The sequence below is a fragment of the Rhinopithecus bieti genome, unplaced genomic scaffold, assembly GCF_001698545.2.
Source record: "Rhinopithecus bieti isolate Rb0 unplaced genomic scaffold, ASM169854v2 scaffold_12928, whole genome shotgun sequence".
NCBI lineage: Eukaryota > Metazoa > Chordata > Mammalia > Primates > Cercopithecidae > Rhinopithecus > Rhinopithecus bieti.
In genome coordinates, this window is record NW_016807614.1 from 276,871 (window position 1) to 299,894 (window position 23,024).

The window sequence follows — 23,024 nt, forward strand, 5'->3', positions numbered from 1 at the left end:
CAGAGGTTGCAGTGAGCCAAGATTGCACCATTGCACTCCAGCCTGGGCAACAAGAGCGAAACTCTGTCTCAAAAAAAAAAAAAAGAAAAGAAAAGATGTTCATTTTATGATGGTCTCCTTTGAGACATGTTTTTTACAATGTACGATACCTAAAAAAGAAGGCATTGCCTGTGCTCTTTGAACCATGACAAACTCTATTTTTTAAAAAAAATGAGAATCAGCTATTTAAAAGAAAGACATAGCATTATGTTCAACCTCTAATTAACAAGAAGTGCAATCAAACCTGTCATGACAATATATTTTTGTCTATGAAATAAGTACAAGCTTAAAAACTGTGAAAATGATCAATGATATTGGCTCATGAGGGTCCTGTAACCCAGCATTTCTATACTGCTGGTAAATGTACAGTCATGACCTTTTTGGAAAACAATCTGGCAACTTCTGTTACTAGCCTTAAAACATTTATACTGTTTTACTCTGAATCTAGCCTCAAGATATAAAGAGAAAAAAAGAATAAACATTCAGTATCATGTTTTGAAAATATTTTAAAACCCTGTACTTCAGAGGAATGGTTTAGTAATTTATGAAGCATCCACATGAATGATGTTATACAGTGATTAAAAATTATTATAAAGAATTTAGACCGGGCGCGATGGCTCACGCCTGTAATCCCAGCACTTTGGGAGGCTGAGACAGGCGGATCACGAGTTCAGGAGATCGAGACCATCCTGGCTAACACGGTGAAACCCCGTCTCTACTAAAAATACAAAAAAACTAGCCGGGCGTGGTGGCAGGTGCCTGTAGTCCCAGCTACTCGCGAGGCCGAGGCAGGAGAATGGCATGAACCCGGGAGGCAGAGCTTGCAGTGAGCCGAGATCGCACCACTGCACTCCAGCCTGGGCGACTGAGCAAGACTCCATCTCAAAAAAAAAAAAAAAAAGAATTTAACAACTTGAAGCCGGGCGCAGCGGCTCATGCCTGTAACCCCACTTTGGGAGACTGAGGCGGGTGTATCACTCGAGGTCAGGCGTTCAAGACCAGCCTTGCCAACATGGTGAAACCTTGTCTTTACTAAAGATACAAACATTAGCCAGCTGTAGCAGCATGTGCCTGTAGTCCCAGCTACTCAGGAGGCTGAGGCACAAGAATCACTTGAAACCGGGAAGCAGAGGTTGCAGTGAGCTGAGATCGCGCCACTGCACACTCCAGCCTGTGTGACACAGCAAGACTCTGTCTCAAAAAAAAAAAAAAAAAGAATTTAACAACTTGAGAACACTTAATGTGAAGTTTAAAAATGCAGGAAACGAGCCTGGTGAGGTGGGTCATGCCTATAATCCCAGCACTCTGGGAGGCTGCAGCAGGAGGATTGCTTGAGGCCAGGAATTCAAGCCCAGCCTGGTCAACATAGCAAGATGCCATTTCTGTTTTAAAAAAAAAAATGAGAAAAATTAGCCAGGTGTGGTGGTGCACACCTGTGGTCCCAGCTACTTGGGCTTAAGCCCTGGAGTTCAAGGCTACAGTGAACTCGGATCACGCCACTGTACTCCACCCTGGGTGTCAGAGCAAGACCCTGTCTCTTTATTAAAAAAGCAGGGGTGAGGGGCAGGCAACAAAATTATATAGACATATGACTAAATCCAAAAAAGAAAAAAACATAGTAAAAAGCACTAAAAAATTTAACAAAATATCAACAGCAGTTATTTAGTTCGGAATAGATTTTTTTCCTGCTTTTTCTATTTTGCAAGTTTTTTGCAAAGATGATGACCTACTTTGATGATTAAGAGAAAAACAGGGCACACCAACATGGCATAAGTATACATATGTAACAAACCTGCACGTTATGCACATGTACCCTAGAACTTAAAGTATAATAAAAAAAAAAAAAGAAATGTAATGAAAATATATCACTTACCACAGCAAAAAAAAAAAAAAAAAAAAAAAAGAAAAACAGGGCCCGGGCGCAGTGGCTCATGCCTGTAATCCCAACACCTTGGGAGACCAAGGCGGGTGCATCATCTGAGGTCAGGAGTTCAAGACCAGACTGACCAACATGGTGAAACCCCAACTCTACTAAAAACATAAAAATTAGCCAGGCATGGTGGTGCATGCCTGTAGTCCCAGCTACTCAGGAGGCTAAGGCAGGAGAATCGCTTGAACCCGGGAAGCAGAGTTTACACTGAGTCAAGATCATGCCACTGCACTCCAGCCTGGGAGACAGAATGAGACTCTGTCTCAAGAAAAAAAAAAAAAAAAAAAATTTACAAATAAGTAGGTAGTTAATACTGAGATTTAGGTATTATATATAACTCAAGGTTCTTAAAACTCCCTCAGGAAGGTTTAAAATATGAGAAGCTAGTAGAAGTTTCACATTAGCTTTTTTTGTGCCATCTTGGTATATTATGTGCAATTTTAATTCTTAGTCCAAAAAGCGTAACTTGTTTTCATCAAATTCAGAGACACTGAGTGCTACCTCCCAAAAGAAACTCTTTTCCATGATGATTTAGACTCTTTAGTACTTTCTGGCTCTTCCAAACGTTCTCCTCGATCGGATTCTTTAAAATACTGTTGAGTTTCACCTGTTCGGAACAGATAAAAACAATACCAAAAAACCCCTAAGTGAATACTACTTTTTCTATGTAAGAGGCAGGGAGAGGTAAGGACAGTGAGGCACCCCTAACTTGCCATGGTAAACAGGGTTCTTGTGAAAGTACCATCAGAAAGAACCAAATCTTTGCCTGTAACGAGCATGTATTATTCGAGTAACAAAGAAACAAGAATGTTGCTTTAAAAACAGGGCATACAGTTGTATGAGCAATGTTTTATTTCTTAAGTTGGTAGCAGGTCCATTTAATATTCTTATACCTCTCCATCTGTAAGGTACGTCTGAGGTATATCAAGATAACAGAAAACATGATTGCGTCAACATAATGCAAGTTCCAAGATAATCATGCCTTAAGCTGAGTCAGGCTGCATCAGGGCTTGGATGAAATTTTTCTTAAGACCATCAGTCTTTTTTCCACCCCACCATACTTGAAGAATACATACTTTCACCTGTGGCTATAACTCACTAGGGAAATGATTTCAAAATACAGGTAGGTGAAACCTCCCATGATTCAGATTTACCCCTTTGGATATTTTCATGTCCATGTCTAGAGATTCACTATTCAAACACCCACCTTCTTTTTTTTCTATTTCCATATTCACCAAGCAACATTTCAATAACATCAATTAACATTTATTATGCATTTACTCTGAGCTAGGCTGTGTGCTCAACTGTTTACACATATCTACTTACTTAACTTTCACAACTACTATGAAAGAATTTCAGCTGAGAAAACAGGCTTAGAGAGCTGTGTCATATAGTGAGAGGCAGAACGCAGCACTGAACCCATGGTCTTCCTTTGAACCCCTCCTTCTTCAGTGGTAAACGACAATGCTAGCTCAGGTCCCAGGTAGAAGCTGCCCTGCACAGCTGATATGATTAGTGATAATAAAGATTTGTTCCCCATTACTGTTAACAAGCATTTTGAAGAATCTGATCAGCTCTAGGTAATGCTGCCAAGTAAGTATATTTTAGACCTCCAAAGATGAGAAGCAGACTAAGAAAATGCTGTCCAGCTAAGGTACTGTCATATAGGGAAGCCTATCTGAGCAACTTCCCTAGTAGCTCACCACATACTGCCAATCTCCCCTGGGAATATCCTTCAGCCTTTCACCACCACCAGACTCACATAAAAGTATCTCTCAGCTGTGCCCTCCTCTATTCATCCCCACTGCCGTATCATTAGTCAGGCACTACCATCCCTCCCCTTCCTGCGAGCAAGCACTGAACTGTAAAAAACTGCTGCTCTCTTTACTTAGAGGTAATTTTCTACCTCTTAATCCTATTGCTAAAAAGACTAAAAAGGTACACAGCATACAAATACCTACTGGTAGCCTTGAATTAGGTGAGTTCCACCTGTCAATACTCTCCCCTAGTTCTAATTCCCCCTTTATGCTTTTAATGTACGTATTTATGGCTGTCTCCCTGACTCAAGTACAGGTTTGAGAGCATCAACATGAAACGCAGCTTGGAATCCTCCCAGAGTACCCAGGCGCATATAAAACACTCAATTTTTGAAACAAAGAAAGGTCCAGTGTGGCAGACTTTTCAATTTTCCCTCCCAGCTTTTAAATAGTTTAGCAACAATGATTAAAGGTAGGAAACGATCTCTAACTAAAGACTTTAAGATTAATTTCAAATGTTATAATCACAGGTCTCACTATAAACAAAGTGAGAATGAAGGAGGATGAGCCTACCCCAATTTTTTGTCTTAATTTGTATTCGAATTTATGTAAATTGTGGTTGCTGCTGAAAATTTATTTTGGATAACTTTTCAATATAAGAACAGGTACTATATTACTGTATTCATGACCAACAGCATTATTTACTTAATCTCAAATTATTAAGACAGTTAAGTTCTTTTACTTTTTGCATTGATAAACATTTGAAATATTTAGGCTGTCACAAATGTAAGTGCAAGCTAAAGACAGAAATGCACCAGTTCTTCCTGTTGATGCCTCAGTAACATCCAAATGTTTAGCATAAACGGCAGTTCTGAAACACAAAATTTTGTAGTAGGATATTTTATGCAATCACAGGACAACAAATAATTTAGCCAGAAATTTACCTTTCTAGTATAAATTAGTTTTAAAGTAATTTATAAGCAACATGCAAGTTGATAAAGAACATGATGACAGTCTAAGACAGTTTCCAACCAGCTAAAACAGTAAGAATGTGAAATTTACAACTAACGTTATCAGGTATACTGTATTAGTGAATCTGCTTCCTATGAAGAAAATATATAAAAGATAAAAGGGATATATCATAAAAGGTAAACCAAAGCAAATTTCCATTCTTAAACTTACTTTTCTCATGAGATGTTTCACTGATGCGTTCTGTAAGATACTCCAACAAACCATCAAATATTTCCAGGAGATTCTTAATAGATTCTTTATCTCCTTTCACTATATTTTCTCCTGGAGACAGAATATAGAGCCATTAAAAAATTTAACCATGAAATCTGAAAGCTTCGTAATCTTGAAACTTGGATATAACATTGTGAAAACGCCACTTAAGAATACAAGCAAAATAGCAACTTACAGTTTCTTGGAGATTAAATAAAAAAAAGAATACAGGTGAAACAATTATATTACAAATATTAAAAACACCAATTTCCTGCTGCCTGATTATGTTTGAAGAAAAAAAGGGGGAAGATTTAAATATGGTGTCTAATAATTCACTGGCATATTCCTTCCTTTTTTGAAGAAGCAAAATAATTGGACTTAAGAAAACATCTCTAGTAAGATTTATACCAAAATACAATGCAGCAAAACAGGACTTTACCAGATTGCTGGAAAAAAATGGCAGGAGAGAACACTTTCAGACTGGGGTATCCTATTCCAAATGGTGGTTTGTTCAGAAGATGACAGCAGCAGAGTAACATCAAAACAACAATAACAACAAAAAACAACAAACTTGTTGGGACACTTTCATCGGGAATTCCTGAGTTCTCCACCATAACCCCCCATATTTAACTCCTCATTTTATGTAGATCATACCATTTTTCTGATTAAATTCCTTTCCCTGACTCCCTTCTGAAATATAAGCACTGCATATAAAACCTTTTAAAATCTCACCCCATCTTCAGCGTCTCCAGCTACATCTCCTGCCATATCCACTTCACACTCATAGATTATAACACAGTCCCCAGCACAGTACCTGCTCCATAACAGATTTTTAACATGAATGTTTAGGTTGAAATGTTGACTAGAAATGGGCTGGCAAAAAGCATGAAAACTTGACATATTTAATGTCACCTGAAATGGACTCCAAGTCAACCTCAGGTATAGATAGAACTTAACTCTTGTGATACTCTGACTGTCCTTTGGGAGATCATGCCTGGCATTCTCATGAGTTCACACCAATATGGGAGAAGCAGTGTAGAAACTTGATATTTGGGAGAATCTAGCCATTCGTAACCTCAGCCATGATGCACAACAAACCTTAACCAGATATGTGACGTTTTATACTACTACTAGTAACGACAATATTTGATAGTTTTTTCGTTTAAAACAATGAACCAGAAATCTTGGTTTTGGACGTGTTTTTCTGGCTTAAAAATACCTAAGTATATCCCAAGAATATCCTCAAAACTTTTCAGTTTCTAGGATGGGGAGTATACTGACAACCTAGCAACTAAGACTGCCAGCCAGAATGCAGTGCTTCATGCTGCAGGAGAAACTGTTTCACAATTTTTCACGGGGTGGGTGTAATCTGTCAAAGACAGCTCTGCATTAAAAAGTTTTACAAACATATATGTTTATAACCCTGCCATAGTATGTTTAACAAGCACAAATACCAGAACTTGTCCTACTTAGGTGATAAAGCAATTACAAATAGAAAAAAAAAAAGGAAACTATGGGACTATCTCTCAAATTATCTCCAAACTGATTTACCCACTGACTCACCTAGAAGTGCATTAAAAAACTTAAGACAGAGGAGTATTTTATTCTCTTTGCAAAAATTTGTTCTTGTCAGTACCAAATTAAGAGATGTAAATCGGGACTTATCCTGATGAACATTTATCTCCTTTTACAACTATCAAAGAATAAATCAACAGTATAAATCCTCTTTTTGTGATTATAGTTTCACATCGTCAATATTCCCTCTATTCATAAACTTGAAGTAACTTACTGGAACAATCTTTCATTTCTAAACATAAATGAAATGCACAAAATATAGTGATCTGTAAATATATTTTGTATGCTTGGTTTTAGAATACAGCATAATATACTTTATTTTGGAGATTTAATTACAGTAAAAAATTTTTGAATAGATAATATGGTTCAAAATTCAGAAAGTGCAAAAAGTATACAGTGAAAGTTCTTGTCCCTTTGTCCTGCAACCCTAAGGTTCCCTTTGTTGGAGGCAATCAGTATTACGAGTTTCTTGTATATGCTTCTAGACAGTCCTTCTGATTGCAAACAACTGCAAATATCTTCTCCATACCTTTGTTTTTACAAACACTAGCATACTACTCTGCACATTGCCATTATAATTGTGCTACATTTTTCTCACATCACAGACGCTACAGATTGTTCCCCTAACATGGAACATTGTGCACAAAGAGTATATTCAATCATCTTTTATAGCCACAGAGCAGTCCACTATATGCAACTATCATGATTTATTTAACCAGTCCCTACTAATGGACATTTAGGTGTTTCTAATTTTTAGCTATCACAAACAAGAAGCATTAGTATGCTTTAAAATAAAACAACATGGCCACGCACAGTGGTTCAGGCCTGTAATCCCAGCAATTTCACAAGCGGAGCCAGGTGGATTGCCTGAGCCTAGGAATTCCAAACCAGCCTGGGCAAATAGCGAAACTCTGTCTTTACAAAAAATAGAAAAAATTAGCCAGGCATGGTGGTGCACAGCTGTAGTCCCAGCTACCTGGGAGGCTGAGGTAAGAGAATCACCTGAGCTTAGGAGGTTGAGGCTACAGTGAGCTGTGACTGCGCCACTGCACTCCAGCCTGGGCAACAGAGTGAGACTCTGAATCAAAAAAAATAAAAATAAACATAACAACGTAACATAAAAACAAAAAACATACCTCAAATTACCAGCTAGGATACTTACATTTCAGACCGATTTTTGTTCAGCTCTCCTGGAAAAGTTCTCATGTATGGGCCTGACCTCTTATCAGTTGATTGTCTTAGCTCAATCTTACAATTTGGTCTACTCCATAAGCTCAATCATTTGGTTAAGTAAACAATGTCTATGGTTCTAACAATTATTTCACTAAAATGCATAATTATGTGATAGTTAAATATATACCAACCTGTTATGTGAGACAAGCTGACCTGTAAGTAATCCAAGGCCAGCGAATCAATTACTGCTTGTACATTGTGTGCATCATCCTCTTGACTCCTAGGAATAGCTATGAGGTCTGTGGGGGAAAAAAAAAATCACACAATTTTGTATCCACGAGAGGCCAAGTTTTCATCTCATTGTCTCTCACTAGGCTACTGAATATGCTCAACTGCTATGAAAGCTCTGCCCAAACAGAACATGCTGTAAAGTACAGATTAAAATTAATAAATCCTGAACTCTACACAGCAGAATCTTTATTGGTTGAATATTTATTGATTGAACCGATTTATCAATTTTGGTTATTGACTGAATATTTATTACACCATTTATATATACATATATATATGAACATGCTTTACAAGAAGCACCATGTTAAGGAAGATAAAGTGGTCCCTACATTCAAAGAGAGCTAATAGTCTAGTAAGGGAGCCAAGACATGATACTTTAACCCATAACTATGGGCTGCTTTCTACGAGAGGAAAAAAAAAAAAAAACACAGCAGGCATTCGAGGATTATTTTATATATATGCATGTTTGTTTATTTATTTATTGAGACAGGGTCTCGCTCTGTTGCCCAGGCTGGAATGCAGTGGCGTGATCTTGGCTCACTACAACCTCCGCCTCCCCGGCTCAAGCAATTCCCTTGCCTCAGCCTTCCAAGTAGCTGGGATTATAGGCGTGCACCACTATGCCTGGCTAATTTTTGTATTTTTAGCAGAGACAGGGTTTTGCCATGTTGGCCAGACTGGTCTTGAACTCCTAGCCTCAGGTGATCCACCTGCCTCAAATGATCAGCCTCCCAAAGTGCTGGGATTACAGGCGTGAGCCACCACGCCTGGCCCTTACATGTCCTTTTGAGTAGCCAACTGGAATCACTGGTATAAAGACTCAAAATGTCAGTACAGGCTGGGCATGGTGGCTCATGCCTGTAATCCTATCACTTTGGTAGGCAGACAGGGAAGAATCACTTAAGCTGAGTTGGTACCACCCTGGTCTTGAACATAGCGAGATGGGGAGCAAGATGAAAGGACATATGTGCTTATTAACTGTCTTGGTAAATTAGGTTCATCAAGTACAAATATCAGTTCTTACCCCTAACACTGGTTAAGTAACAGGATCCAATAAATTCCCAAGTTCCACTCAATTTTACAACCTTTGAAGGTACATTTTCAGAAAGGATGCAACTTCCACAAGGCATTAGCCATGACTGGATTAACCAGTGATTATCAGGAGCCCTCAAACTGATCTGCTCAAGGCCATTATTGTGAGTGGATTCCACAGGGTATTCCTTAAGGAATACAATATTATAACTAGACAATATGCAATATTAAATACCATTTAATATACAATATTTAAATATTGTATTTTAATATAGAATTTAATATGCAATATTAAAAAATATATAGGCAAAGAGAAAATGAAATGTTATAAATACCAAAGCATCTAACTAAAGGACCAAAAACTTCTGGCCTAAGATATAGACAAAATTACTCCCGCTTTTAGTAGTCTTACCTGGTACTTTTCTCCCAAAATAGACTGATAAAGGGCAATAAAAACATTAGCATCACAGTCTTGAAGTTCATGTATTCTCAGATGTATATGACACTTAAAAAGAAGGCTATTGGCAATGGTTACCCACTCTGTTGGGAAAAGGGGGGAAGATCACTCTTAAATACCACCAGAAAAAAATCACACACGCATTCAAAAAATCCAACAACCTCCCCTTCGCCCCCTAGAAAAAAAAAAGACATTGAACTTTGTAAAAGATAAGGAATTTGATTGTTATAGAATTTCAAAGACCCGTTAGGCATGATTTTTAAAAAGATGTATTTAATTTCTTGGGATGATTTCCAGAGTGCTGTAATTTCTATACAGTCAAAACTATACTGCAAATTCAACTGTTACTGTTGCAGCCTAAAATCTTAAGTTACTTATATAAGCCTTACGTGGGTGTTTTTAGTTAAAACATACTTACAAGTAAACAGGAATATTATGTCATAAGCAACAGTTTAATAATAATCTGAGGTTACTAGAAAGTCATTAATAAAAGACGTTGCTTCAAACTCCCAACGGTATTGGTCATGTGTTTACCCAATTATCTTGTGCAAATCAGGATTTCTCTGGTGCCCAAATAAGTGGTGATTAAACTTAGGCTGTTAAGAACTGGCATAATGACAACATCAACGCTAATGCATTTGTTAGTTTTTCTTTTTTATTATATTGATCTACATGAAACAAAATACTGGAAGTACATGAAGCTCAGAATTATCAATACTGTTGACGTTTCCTGCATACCACATTCTCCTCTCCCCTAGATATTGCTGGGATTTGCGAAGTTTAACAGTTTCTCTACCAAAAGTAACTTAGCTTAAAATATTTGTTCCTTGAAATGCCTGACAATGGGTAGGAAAGCACTTTCAATCGATATTAGAAACAAGTATCTCCACTAAGTTCTGGACACATAACGTTCTGGAAACGAATGAGAGTGTATCTTCCATGCACATAATCACCCTCTCCAAGCCCATTTCTCACAACTGGCCAAACCATGACAACTGGTTTGTACGCAATCCTTGTGAAAAGGATGAAAGCGTCCTAGACAACCAAATTAATTCGCTCTTCAAAAGCGGTGTTAGACAAAGCCCATGACTCTAGAGGGCACTGAAGAGAAAAAAGCACCACTATTCTTCTGTGGCAGGGGCATGAATAAACCTTAAGAGTGCTGTTCCTCTAAAGACCACTACAAAAGCAGGTACGACCTCAGGGCCCATAGTGCAAGGGAGGAGGGCACACGGAGAGCGGCTAGACGCCCCACAGAAAGACAAGTCCGAGGACGACCCTTCTGACCGCTCTTTTTGCAGCCAGGACCCGAGCGTCCTACCGGCCTCGCCCCAGTGCCTCTCTCCCACCGCATACTGCTGTTCCAGGGCCTCAAAGCGAAGAGGGGGTGAAGCTGAGAGACCCTATCCAGAGAACCCGCCACCGCGACACAGCGTCTGACAGTAACGAGCCCCGCCGACATCCCAGACCCAGTCGGGGCTAGCCCGAGGCCTCCCTGAAGGTGGACAGTTTCAGTAAACACACACCGCGACCCCAGGGAGACACTCACCAGCCTCCGAGCCGGCCATATCTCGGAGGCAAGTCGCCGTCGGACTCCGACGCTGCCAGACCGACGACGGTGTCCTGCAAGGACCGAACGCAGACCAGACGCTGGGGGGCAGGCGCACGAACTAAAGCGCGGGGAAGGTGGCGTGAAAGAGGGAGGGACGTTAAAAGAGGTTCTCGCCGCTGATTGGTCATCAGAGGAGCACTTCCTTTCACAGCACGTGCCACGGAAGCGGTTTGGAGGGTTTAGAGACCATTCTCCGCTGGCCAAAACCCGTCAGAGGATTGTCAGACCCGTGGGTCGGACGGTCCAAGTCAGCCGGCAGCTGGGGGCGTGTCCCGGGTCTTGGCAGCGCACTTCCGGTGAGCTATTTCGTTATGTATCCCTCCGCCGACGCCAACGGGGAAGTAGTGCGGCCCCCTGTCCCGGCGGGCGGGGCGGGGGGGGGGTAGAGTCACGTGACAACGCCAGGCCACCGCCTTCCCTCTCATTTGGTTACTGGCGTGAGGCCTCTTAGGAGACGTAAACACCTCCGAGTGGGGAGGGTGGGCGGGCTTGGGCTGGCTGTTTTATCGTCTGGCTGGGCTTGGGAAAGGGCACGGTGGCTTTCTTGAGGTGTGGAAAGACGAGAAGAAGGTGAGGTCAAGAGAGTGCACAATGAGGCATTTCAATGGTGGGTGGGCCCTGACCTGAGAAAGCGGCGATCGCGGAACCCCGGCGGGCGTTGCGGCCTCTGCGCGAGGGGCGGGGCGATTAGGTCACAGAGCGGCTCCCAGCGTGCCTTGCGGCGTAGGAGGAGGTCCAGACTATAAAAGCAGCTGCCGGAAAGCGGCCGGCACCTCATTCATTTCCACCGGTCTCTAGTTGTGCAGCTTTAGCTGGTGTCATCGCCGTCTCTCCTCCGCTGCCGCCCCCGCAAGGCTTCGCCGTCGCCGAAGCCATTTCCAGCGACTCGTCGCAGCCTTTTCTATCTATTTCGTTCCCCGCCAACCGCAACCATTGACGCTATGTCGGGTTATTCGAGTGACCGAGACCGCGGCCGGGATCGAGGGTGAGTGTGGCAGCCGAGTTGTCACGGCTGGCGGGTGGGGGATGGGAGGGCGAGTGAGGGTGGCGGCGGGCGGGGGCTTTGCGGCTGGGACTCGGGCTTTCTGGGCTATCTTGGGGCCTCCTTTCCCGAAGGCTTGCGCCATTTTGGTATTCACGTAACAGTGAGTGGGAGAGATTTGACGGTGTAGTGTCTTCATCCTTGCTTTCTGTGTGAGGGTCGGGGAGTCGTCGGGGCGGCTGCCATTTGGTAGCTGTTGAGGGAATTCAGAGGGAGCGCATTGTTCGGATGAAAGCGCGACGCTTCGAGGCAGACGAAGGAACAGCTGTTAGGTGCGAAATTTCGGGAGGTGTTTTTGGGGTGGCCGGGCATTTTGTGTGAGCGAAGGGACCACCTCCAAAGCCACTGGTGCTGTAGGGGTAGGAGGGCGGCCGGCATCAGCCATGTGGCTGAGTCGCGGGTATAAAATGCCGGCCTCGGACATGGCGGCTGCGCCTTTGTTACTCCGCCCGGCGGAGTAGCTCAAAATGGCAGCGTCGAGAAAATGTGGCGCAGAGAGAAATGCGAGACAAAGGGGGAAGCGCCGCCCCAGCGGGAACGCCGCCCGGCCGGCTCCGCCCGGGCCGGGACTCCTCCCCCGGTAGTCGTCGGCTCCTCCTTTTCTTTTTTCCTGCGTTATATAATTTTGATTCGTTGATCCGGAGCTCTACCGCGGCGTCCCCCCAGCTCGGTTTGCTAGCAGAAGTGTTTCTGAGAAAACTCTTGTTCCGTTTTCGTTGTCTGTGCTGTCTAGATACTTGACATCAAAGCTCTTTGGCTTGAAAACGGCCATATGAGTAACATCGTTGTGATGCTCTTCGGTTCATGTAGCCTCGTTATCACTGATAGTGAATTGCTAGACTGGTGAGAAAGATAATAGTAACCACAAGAAGTGATGTGTAATCCTAAATTCTGGCATCTGGGTGACAAGTTTTCGATATGGTAAATCCCAGGCTGTTTATTTGGCCTAAGTTGTGTGTACTTGGGACTATGGGAAACGTTAACTGGCTGTTGAGAGAGAGAGATTATCACTAAGGACAGTGCTAGGTTTATCTCTCGAAGTCGGCTTTCAGTGATCTTTAGCTTGTGCCAAGGGATGGTAAACAAATGTGTACAGAAACCTAGGTGTAGCAATTTGAAAATATGAATAACGTTTTTTCTTCATTCCAGGTTTGGTGCACCTCGATTTGGAGGAAGTAGGGCGGGGCCCTTATCTGGAAAGAAGTTTGGAAACCCTGGGGAGAAACTCGTTAAAAAGAAGTGGAATCTTGATGAGCTGCCCAAGTTTGAGAAGAATTTTTATCAAGAGCACCCTGATTTGGCTAGGCGGACAGCAGTGAGTAAATTCATGTGGTTTCATCAGGCTGTAACTCAATGGAGTCTAGTAAATGAAATTCTGACAGGTGTTTTGCAAATAACTCAATTTTGGTAACGTTTTCTGACTTCATAATTTGGAAAGGTGTGACTCACTTTTGCAAACAGGTGGCTTTGGGATTTTTTTTTTAGGTTGAGTATAGCAGAATAAATGGCTTTTTTGTCATATAGGGTTTTCATATGTGGTTCCAGATTAAAATGAAGGCTACTTTAAACTGGTTACTGAATTATGAAGTTAGGGGCTTGCCAATTACGTATTTAGTTAGGGGTGGTTGTCATGAGCTTTAAGACTGTTATAATTTGTTTTGCAGCAAGAGGTGGAAACATACAGAAGAAGCAAGGAAATTACAGTTAGAGGTCACAACTGCCCGAAGCCAGTTCTAAATTTTTATGAAGCAAATTTCCCTGGTGAGTGCTGCTTTTCAGTTCTACCCTACCCCTGTGTTTTTGTTTCCACCTTCCCTCTCCTTTCCTTGGCATCACTAATTTTTGTTAAATACCTGTCACTAATTTGTTTCCACCTACCCTTTCCTTGGCATCACTAATTTTTGTTAAATATCTGTCACTAATTGTAGCAAATGTCATGGATGTTATTGCAAGACAGAATTTCACTGAACCCACTGCTATTCAAGCTCAGGGATGGCCAGTTGCTCTAAGTGGATTGGATATGGTTGGAGTGGCACAGACTGGATCTGGGAAAACATTGTCTGTAAGTTTGGGAGAATTCTTGATGTGATATATGCAAGAAAACGGAATGGTAATTTAAAAAGAGTATTTTAATGTGATTTCTGTTTGTCCCCGTCTCCACCCGAAATAGTATTTGCTTCCTGCCATTGTCCACATCAATCATCAGCCATTCCTAGAGAGAGGCGATGGGCCCATTGTAAGTATATATTTTTAACTTTTTATTAGAAGTGTAATATATAGATTTTAGACTACATAGCAAAAGATGTAATCATTTGTGGGGGTTTTATACAGAGGTTAGCTCACCCTATTCAGCTGGAGTTGCTTTGGGTATCGGACAACACATGAAGAAAGGATCTGCCGTCATAAGTAATAAGTTAACAGTTTAAAACTAGCATCCAGGTTTGTGCTGAAAGCTGTTTCTCTTTCCTTAGTGTTTGGTGCTGGCACCAACTCGGGAACTGGCCCAACAGGTGCAGCAAGTAGCTGCTGAATATTGTAGAGCATGTCGCTTGAAGTCTACTTGTATCTACGGTGGTGCTCCCAAGGGACCACAGATACGTGATTTGGAGAGAGGTCTGTAATGAAGAGTTTTACTTGTCATTGGTGCTAAATATCTTAGGTATTGTAGTTACACTTACATGTTTAATTGAAGGTGTGGAAATCTGTATTGCAACACCTGGAAGACTGATTGACTTTTTAGAGTGTGGGAAAACCAATCTGAGAAGAACAACCTACCTTGTCCTTGATGAAGCAGACAGAATGCTTGATATGGGTTTTGAACCCCAAATAAGGAAGATTGTGGATCAAATAAGAGTAAGTGTCCTTTGAAATATGTGATCAAATTCAATTCTATTTTCACTTTTAGTCTGACACAATTTTAATTTCCCCCCCCAAAATCCATTAGCCTGATAGGCAAACTCTAATGTGGAGTGCGACTTGGCCAAAAGAAGTAAGACAGCTTGCTGAAGATTTCTTGAAAGACTATATCCATATAAACATTGGTGCACTTGAACTGAGTGCAAACCACAACATTCTTCAGATTGTGGATGTGTGTCATGACGTAGAAAAGGATGAAAAGTAAGTTTTATTAACTTATATTCGCTTCCTAACAACTTTGCTAAAATTGAGGGATCATTGTTATTTCAGTTGGTGTGATTTTGTTTAGTTACCCTGTTAATCCTGAAAATATCTTGAATTATTCAAATAATGATTATCATTGTTTATAATAGTTTTTCTATAGAAGGAATTCATGTGTCCCCTGGTTGACTTAAGGACCAAGGGTCGAACTGCTCGATAAGTGGTTTAGCAGGTGTTTCCTCTTTGACTTCCAGCCATGTAAATTGAACTTAAACGTTTTGCTGACCATAAATGTGGGGCCCTGCCAATGGTCTTTTAAAACTCAGGATTTTTCCTTTCTGTCTCCCATTATTAGACTTATTCGTCTAATGGAAGAGATCATGAGTGAGAAGGAGAATAAAACCATTGTTTTTGTGGAAACTAAAAGAAGATGTGATGAGCTTACCAGAAAAATGAGGAGAGATGGGTATGTGTGGGCTCCTCCATTGAAGCAGATTTTTTTGTAACTGAGGTTAGGAAAGGGCAAACTTGGATCAGGAGCAGTGGATATCTGATAATATAAGTGGATTTAATTCTTTTTAATTTCTGGCGAAATTACAGAGATCTGTGACAAGACGTGGTTAAGCACTGCAGTCTGAGGTTTTCAATGTGAGTTTTATGATACAACTTGTCTTTTAGGTGGCCTGCCATGGGTATCCATGGTGACAAGAGTCAACAAGAGCGTGACTGGGTTCTAAATGGTAAATATTTCAAATGAAGTTTTTTTCCCCCCTTACTTAGCTAGAATTCTGCTCAGATAATTGATCATGTATATGCCTTCCTTTGTAGAATTCAAACATGGAAAAGCTCCTATTCTGATTGCTACAGATGTGGCCTCCAGAGGGCTAGGTTAGTACAAACTCGCATTCATGGCTTGGTTTCCCAGAAGATCTCCATTTAACTTTTTTAAAGAAAGTTTATTGCTTTCTTTAACCTCTGCATTTTTCTAAGTTTTTTTCACATAAAGGTGCTGTCTTTGTGGCAAGGCCTAGGCATGACAATCGGAGGACTCGAGGGGGATGGAGGACTAGTGATCGGCTGGCTGCTTCCAGTCGATTAGAGAGGTGAAAAAGCTGAATGTGTGCCAGTAATCTTCAAAAGGCAGAACATACCACCTCTGCCCCGTAAACTGTTCTCTCCGAGGGAAAAATGGGAGTTACCCTCACAGGTCACTGCCGTGGTATTTCTTCTGTCCCATGCTTTGCATGACTGCCATGGTACAGCCTTGTTTCAAACTGTTCACTGTGATCTGTGGGTCTTTGAGTTTCAGTGAGTTTGCTGAAATGTCGAAGAAATATTTCCAAACTTCAATGTTCAATGAAATTTTTGTTCAAGTTTGAAATGGAGAGAGCAGCTTTAAAAGGTACTAAGCCTTTTACAAATTGGTGAGTACTGGCACATGAGATCTAGAGCAGGAGCAACTTCTCACACATAGTCAGTGGGAAAAGAAAGTGCTTTGAAAGTTCCTCCCTCACCTACACAGTAGTCGTCATGTCGAGACCTGCCAGAGAGAGACACATTCTCAAGTGAATCCTGGCTTCTTGGAAGCGCTTGCCTAGACGAGACACAGTGCATAAAAACAACTTTTGGGGGACAGGTATGTTTTCTTGCAGCTGCGGTTGTAAGGTCTTGGCAAGACAAGCAGTGTGGCCAGAAGTTTGAACTTCTGATGAATGTGTAATGCAAAGGACCTTGTACATTTTTTTGTTTCAAGGTCCTCAAAATGAGCACATGAAGAGGTTGCTGTGAAACTTTAAGTGGCCCTACTGCGCAGAAGCATTCAGATGTCACTTGATGATCTGTAAGGGAACTTGCTGATTGGGGAATGTGCTAGGGAATACACATTCCTTTTGATAGGGTCTGTCACTGGGTGGGTGATGACTTATACAGATGACATGTGCTTTTTCTTTTTTCAATCTCAATGGTATTCCTACAGGGAATGGATAACCATTTTAACTGTATTTTTTGCAGCCCGTACCTTCTTGGGAATACAATTGTCTAACTTTTTATTTTTGGTCTGGCTGTTGTGGTGTGCAAAACTCCGTACATTGCTATTTTGCCACACTGCAACACCTTACAGATGTGGAAGATGTGAAATTTGTCATCAATTATGACTACCCTAACTCCTCAGAGGATTATATTCATCGAATTGGAAGAACTGCTCGCAGTACCAAAACAGGCACAGCATACACTTTCTTTACACCTAATAACATAAAGCAAGTGAGCGACCTTATCTCTGTGCTTCGTGAAGCTAATCAGGCAATTAATCCCAAGTTGCTTCAGTTGGTCGAAGACAGAGGTTCAGGTAAGGATGACTGATAGGAAACGTTGGTAGTTGTGAGTCACATCGTTGTCTACAAATCCATTTAAATGGTATTGGAGGGTGAGTGTAAGACCTTGAATGGAAAACTTATGTTGAAAAACTGTAAAACCATTTCACGCCTACAATGAATAGATCTAATTCTTTCTGTCCACAATGATTTGTGTCATAGACATAATCGATCAATTTGCAATTTTTTTTTTTTTTTGACAGGTCGTTCCAGGGGTAGAGGAGGCATGAAGGATGACCGTCGGGACAGATACTCTGCGGGCAAAAGGGGTGGATTTAATACCTTTAGAGACAGGGAAAATTATGACAGAGGTTACTCTAGCCTTCTAAAAAGAGATTTTGGGGCAAAAACTCAGAATGGTGTTTACAGTGCTGCAAATTACACTAATGGGAGCTTTGGAAGTAATTTTGTGTCTGCTGGTATACAGACCAGTTTTAGGACTGGTAATCCAACAGGGACTTACCAGAATGGTTATGATAGCACTCAGCAATACGGAAGTAATGTTCCAAATATGCACAATGGTATGAACCAACAGGCATATGCGTATCCTGCTACTGCAGCCGCACCTATGATTGGTTATCCAATGCCAACAGGATATTCTCAATAAGACTTTAGAAGTATATGTAAATGTCTGTTTTTCATAATTGCTCTTTATATTGTGTGTTATCTGACAAGATAGTTATTTAAGAAACATGGGAATTGCAGAAATGACTGCAGTGCAGCAGTAATTATGGTGCACTTTTTCGCTATTTAAGTTGGATATTTCTCTACATTCCTGAAACAATTTTTAGGTTTTTTTTGTACTAGAAAATGCAGGCAGTGTTTTCACAAAAGTAAATGTACAGTGATTTGAAATACAATAAATGAAGGCAATGCATGGCCTTCCAATAAAAAATATTTGAAGACTGAATTAAGTGGAAATTGTACTTTATTTTATATATATAATGTCATGTAAAACTTTGCTTAGATGGTCTGGTTTTTTTTTTGTTTTGTTTTGTTTTGTTTTAATGAAAACAAATGACTGCTCCTTTTATTTAATTTGGGAGGCAGGGGGAATCAGAAGGCCCTTTACAATGAACTACTCGTATTGCAGGAGTCAGTGAGCTGATTTAGGTGAATTTTTAGTTACAGGCTACGTTGTATAAAAGCTTTGTCAGCTCCCAACATCAGGGGAGCCACTTAATAGCCTTTTCCTTATTTGCTAGTATGATTAAATGAGAGAATAGTAAAATAGATACAAAGTCATCTATGTAATGTGAGAATGTGGATGACTTTGGCAAAATTTATAATTTAAAAAGCTCTAAATAACTGGCTTTTTCAAGAGATTTATACTCATGCTCTTGGCTATACTGTGAATTACTGAAATGTTGAACAAACCTGTGAAAGACATACATTCGCCCTTTAAGATGGCCAGGAGCTAAACTTGAGTCTCCCTAACTGAATTTGCACAACGTTCTTAGTGCAGGTTACTTGTAGATTCTAGTCTTCACAGGCTCCCTGGGGCTGTTAACTGTAGTCACACTGGGAGTCATGAATGTCTGTCCAATAATTCAGGGAATTCTAGAGATCTTCAAACTGTAAGGTCTATTCATACTCAACACAAGGAAAAAACCTCATTAAAATTAATGACTGATCAGGAGGCAACATAACCAAAAGCACAGTGAATAAAAGTTTTCATGGTAGGTTCAACATGGGTTTATTGCTAGAAAGATCCAGGGGATAGCTTTAGGTTTAACTTTGGCTCACCAACCTAACTTTCTAATTATTTATTTCAGTAATAGCTAGAAGTGGGTCTGAATGTTTTCCCAGAGTCTGATAACATGGTTTTGCCAGAAGAGAAGTCTTCAGGAGACTTCATTTGAATTCTGATTATTAAACTGAGGCTTTAATCAATGTTAATGCCTTATGTCAAATGTAAAGTTAGAATTTGCTAGAGCTGGGATAGGGAGTGATACTTCTAGGACTCAGACATTGAAAACTCATTCAGCCTCTAGTAACCTGGATGGTTTTCAGTGGCGTGGTTAGTCAAATTCATGGTTTTAAACTTAGAAGAAGCTTTCGGGGGAGAGGGTAGGTTGGAGCATTTATTACATATTTTACTGTTTAATGTCTTAACCGTGGGCCTTTTAATTTGTACTTAATGAAATGATTGTGGGGCTGTGGAAAACATTTACCTATTTACCTTGGAAGTTAAAAGACAGTCCACTTTTTAGCATGTGTGTTGTGTCCAGCCTGTGGTTGTCTTTAACTAATAAATGTGATTTTTCTCCCCATTCTCTCTATTTATTTATTTGCGTATAGGCCTGTTACCTGGTGTGAATTCCTGAATGTGGAAAACACCTGGCAGTAGTAGTGCCCAGCTTTGCAGTTAATTACTATATTTGCTTTTCAGCAATACTGTTGCACTTTCTAGCCTTTTTTTTAAACACTGGTACACACTTGTAAAGAACTATTTCCTGAACCTGGTACAGCACTTTTATTAATAATAAAAAGTTCTAAGTTACATTAACTCAATTGCTAAGCTGTTACCCACTTTTAATCAGGTGGTAGTTTGGTAGTATCACAGTGAAATGCAGATTGTTCAACTGAGTGAAGCTGGTGTAGGAAATCATGGACTTTGGAATCAAACTTCCTCAGTCTGGGTATACTACTTTTCCACTTTCTGGGAGGTTCTTAAGGTGTCGACCTATTTAAATAGAAATTATAAAATGAGAAACCTGTGATGTGATTATGAGTCTCTTAAAACAGTCACAAGTCTCGTTTTGATGAACCCATAGAAGGGGCCCGTGGAAGAAATCGCACATACGTGGTTTTCTGTCTCACCAGGAGGGTTTAAGACGTGTCGGGGCCCCTTGGTTTATTTCTAGTGCATTCCCAGGTGAGGCAGATGCTGCTGGCTGAGGACTGCCCTTTGGAAGCCACTGCAATATTTAAAGTGACTGTACCACTACTCTAGTCACAAAGTCCCATCGCACCCCCGGCAGCTTAAGCGTCAAGACAGCGGCTCTGGGGTTAGGTCTAGGCCACCTGGCGGCAGCATTTGCCTACAGTTAAGGCCTGGGCTTAACCACCGTAAAGGACTAAAACTCTTTAAATGGGAACCAAATGCCAAATCTGGTGTTATCCAAATCACCATCTATATACACTTCAGTCTGAAAGTGCTCGATTGAGGTGTATATAGAAGGTGATTTGGATAACACGAGTATTTTAATTTTCTGGGCTGCCAAACAGTGACAGAAAGAAGTGACTCAAGTGGCTACAGCACGGTTATAAATAGGTGGGAATAACCTTTATTGGTGCTTACGAGGAAAGAAAAAGATGGATGTGAGGGGAGGGGCGCGAGACGAACAGCAAGCTAGTAAAGAATCATCCGAGCCGGCGTCCGCCATGGTGTGCGGGGGACGGCAGCCGCCGGAACGCAGAGATGCGCTTCCGGGGTGGGGCCTGCCGGCCGCAAGCACGCTCACCTCCGTTGCGCCTGCGCCCTGGCCTCCCCGGATTCTGTTAACGGTGGTGGCGGCTTGTTGGGATACGCTGAGTGATGGGAGAGTGTGCTCTTTAACTTCGGAGGGAGATGCGCTCTCATGTTGCCGTCAGGGCCTGCCATAAGGTCTGCAGGTGCCTGTTGTCTGGGTTTGGGGGTCGAGTAGATGCGGGGCAGCCGGAGCTGTTGACGGAAAGGAGTAGCCCCCAAGGAGGACACCTGAGGTCGCACGCCGAGCTCGAGGGGAACGGCGAGCACCCAGAAGCCCCCGGGTCTGGAGAGGGAAGCGAGGCGCTGTTAGAGATCTGTCAGAGAAGGCACTTCCTAAGTGGAAGCAAGCAGCAGCTTAACCGGGATTCTCTTCTGAGTGGGTGCCACCCCGGCTTTGGACCCTTGGGCGTAGAGTTGCGGAAGAACCTGGCCGCAGAATGGTGGACCTCGGTGGTGGTGTTCAGGGAGCAGGTATTTCCGGTGGACGCCCTCCACCATGAACCAGGCCCTTTGCTACCCGGGGACAGTGCCTTCAGGTTAGTTTCTGCAGAAACTCTACGCGAAATCTTGCAAGACAAAGAGCTGAGTAAGGAACAGCTAGTAGCATTTCTTGAGAACGTATTAAAAACTTCTGGGAAACTACGGGAGAACCTTCTTCACGGTATGCTTCACCATTTCATGCTTCAAAACAGGTGTCGGGTGGAAAGGCGCAGTCTTGCTGGATCTTGGGGATTGCAACTGGCCCTTTATTCCCATGCAAAGGAAGTTAGCTAGTTCTCATCTTTTTGAAGTAATCGAGTATATTAACAGTGCTCTACCCTGGAGAAAACTGGTCCTTGGAATCATTGCTGTTCCTTAAAAAATCTTTCCGAAGGACCTGGGAACGTTCTCAATTTCACGGGGCAACTTTTGAACACAGTGCTGTCATTTAGTGCAGTGTAGTCTAAGTGCATAAGGAACTACAAAGACATTTTGAACTTTTCTTAGATTTATTCCAAGTAGAAATGTTGAAATTATAATTCTGAAACTATTTCATGTGTATCACAGGATAAATCAAGGCCGGGCGCAGTGGCTCACGCCTGTAATCCCAGCATTTTGGAAGGCCGAGCCGGGTGGATCACCTGAGGTCAGGAGTTGGAGACCAGCCTGGCCAACATGGTGAAACCCCATCTCTACTAAAAAGACAAAAATCAGCCGGCCGTGATGGCGAACTAAATAAAATAAAATATTTTATTTTAGAAGATGCATGCTGCAGTATTGGGAGTGAACAAGCTACTTGGAAAGCTGAGGCAGGAGAATCGCTTGAACCCAGGAGGCAGAGGTTGCAGTGAGCCAAGATCACGCCACTGCACTCCAGCTTGGGTGACAAGAGCAAAACTCCGTCTCAGAAAAAAAAAAATCAAATAGTTGGGTTAGTTGTTATTAGGAACCAAGATTTTCATTGTAAAAAAAAGAGATAATATGTAAAAGAAGGTACGTATAAACTAATGTGAAATATGAATTGGTAAATTAAAATTGAATATGAGTAAATTAAAATTGAATATGGGTCTCACTCTGTCACCCAGACTCGAGTGCAGTAGTGCAGTGGTGTGATCATGGCTCACTGCAGCCTCAACCTCTGAGGCTCAAGTGAACCTCCCACCTCAGCCTCCCAAGTAGCTGGGACTACAGGCACATGCCACTACACCCAGCTAATTTTTGTGTTTTTCGTAGAGATGAGGTTTTGCCATGTTGTCCAGGCTGGTCTTGAACTTCTGAGCTCAAGCAATCTGCCCGTCTTGGCCTCCCAAAGTCCTGGGATTACAAGTGTGAGCCACAGTGCCTAGCCTTACGGTTTTTAAAAATTTATTTCCTGGCCGGGCACAGTGGCTCATGCCTGTAATCCCAGAACTTTGGGAGGCCGAAGTGGGTGAATCACCTGAGGTCAGGAGTTC

The 23,024-nt window shown here is 41.7% G+C and overlaps 3 protein-coding genes across 4 annotated transcripts in view; 2 read left to right on the top strand and 1 right to left on the bottom strand.

Moving 5' to 3' along the window:
• Window positions 1–11,105, bottom strand: part of CEP95 (centrosomal protein 95) — a 29,775-nt gene extending 18,670 nt beyond the window's left edge. Inside the window, exons 1-5 of the mRNA XM_017882836.1 lie at window positions 11,025–11,105; window positions 9,433–9,558; window positions 7,887–7,997; window positions 4,909–5,019; window positions 2,471–2,576 (exon numbers count right to left, since the gene is read on the bottom strand). Coding sequence (XP_017738325.1) covers window positions 2,471–2,576; window positions 4,909–5,019; window positions 7,887–7,997; window positions 9,433–9,558; window positions 11,025–11,043 — 473 coding nt within the window. The 5' untranslated portion in view covers window positions 11,044–11,105. The remainder of the gene's footprint in view (window positions 1–2,470; window positions 2,577–4,908; window positions 5,020–7,886; window positions 7,998–9,432; window positions 9,559–11,024) is intronic.
• DDX5 (DEAD-box helicase 5) lies at window positions 11,103–18,525 on the top strand. 2 transcript variants are annotated; one of them, XM_017882834.1, is made up of 14 exons: window positions 11,103–11,383; window positions 11,886–12,072; window positions 13,279–13,444; window positions 13,794–13,890; window positions 14,058–14,191; window positions 14,300–14,365; window positions 14,601–14,742; window positions 14,822–14,982; window positions 15,074–15,246; window positions 15,602–15,712; window positions 15,925–15,986; window positions 16,075–16,134; window positions 17,366–17,590; window positions 17,819–18,525. In XM_017882834.1, exons 2-14 carry the CDS (start codon window positions 12,029–12,031, stop codon window positions 18,220–18,222), a joined length of 1,845 nt encoding a protein of 614 aa, XP_017738323.1. In that variant the 5' UTR covers window positions 11,103–11,383; window positions 11,886–12,028; the 3' UTR covers window positions 18,223–18,525. The 2 variants fall into 2 exon arrangements, with proteins under 2 accessions (XP_017738323.1, XP_017738324.1); XM_017882835.1 differs by lacking the exon at window positions 11,103–11,383 and adding an exon at window positions 11,469–11,657.
• Window positions 18,526–20,862: 2,337 nt separating this feature from the next.
• POLG2 (DNA polymerase gamma 2, accessory subunit) overlaps window positions 20,863–23,024 on the top strand; it is a 21,348-nt gene continuing 19,186 nt past the window's right edge. Inside the window, exon 1 of the mRNA XM_017882837.1 lies at window positions 20,863–21,751. Within this exon, the coding sequence (XP_017738326.1) occupies window positions 21,190–21,751 (562 nt within the window). The 5' untranslated portion in view covers window positions 20,863–21,189. The remainder of the gene's footprint in view (window positions 21,752–23,024) is intronic.

Coding starts and splice junctions, on each gene's coding strand:
- DDX5 (XM_017882834.1), top strand. CDS start 12,029: ATGTCGGGTTATTCGAGTGACCGAGACCGCGGCCGGGATCGAGG. Junction 13,891..14,057: donor TTATGAAGCAAATTTCCCTG/GTGAGTGCTGCT, acceptor CACTAATTGTAG/CAAATGTCATGGATGTTATT. Junction 16,135..17,365: donor TGTGGCCTCCAGAGGGCTAG/GTTAGTACAAAC, acceptor AACACCTTACAG/ATGTGGAAGATGTGAAATTT.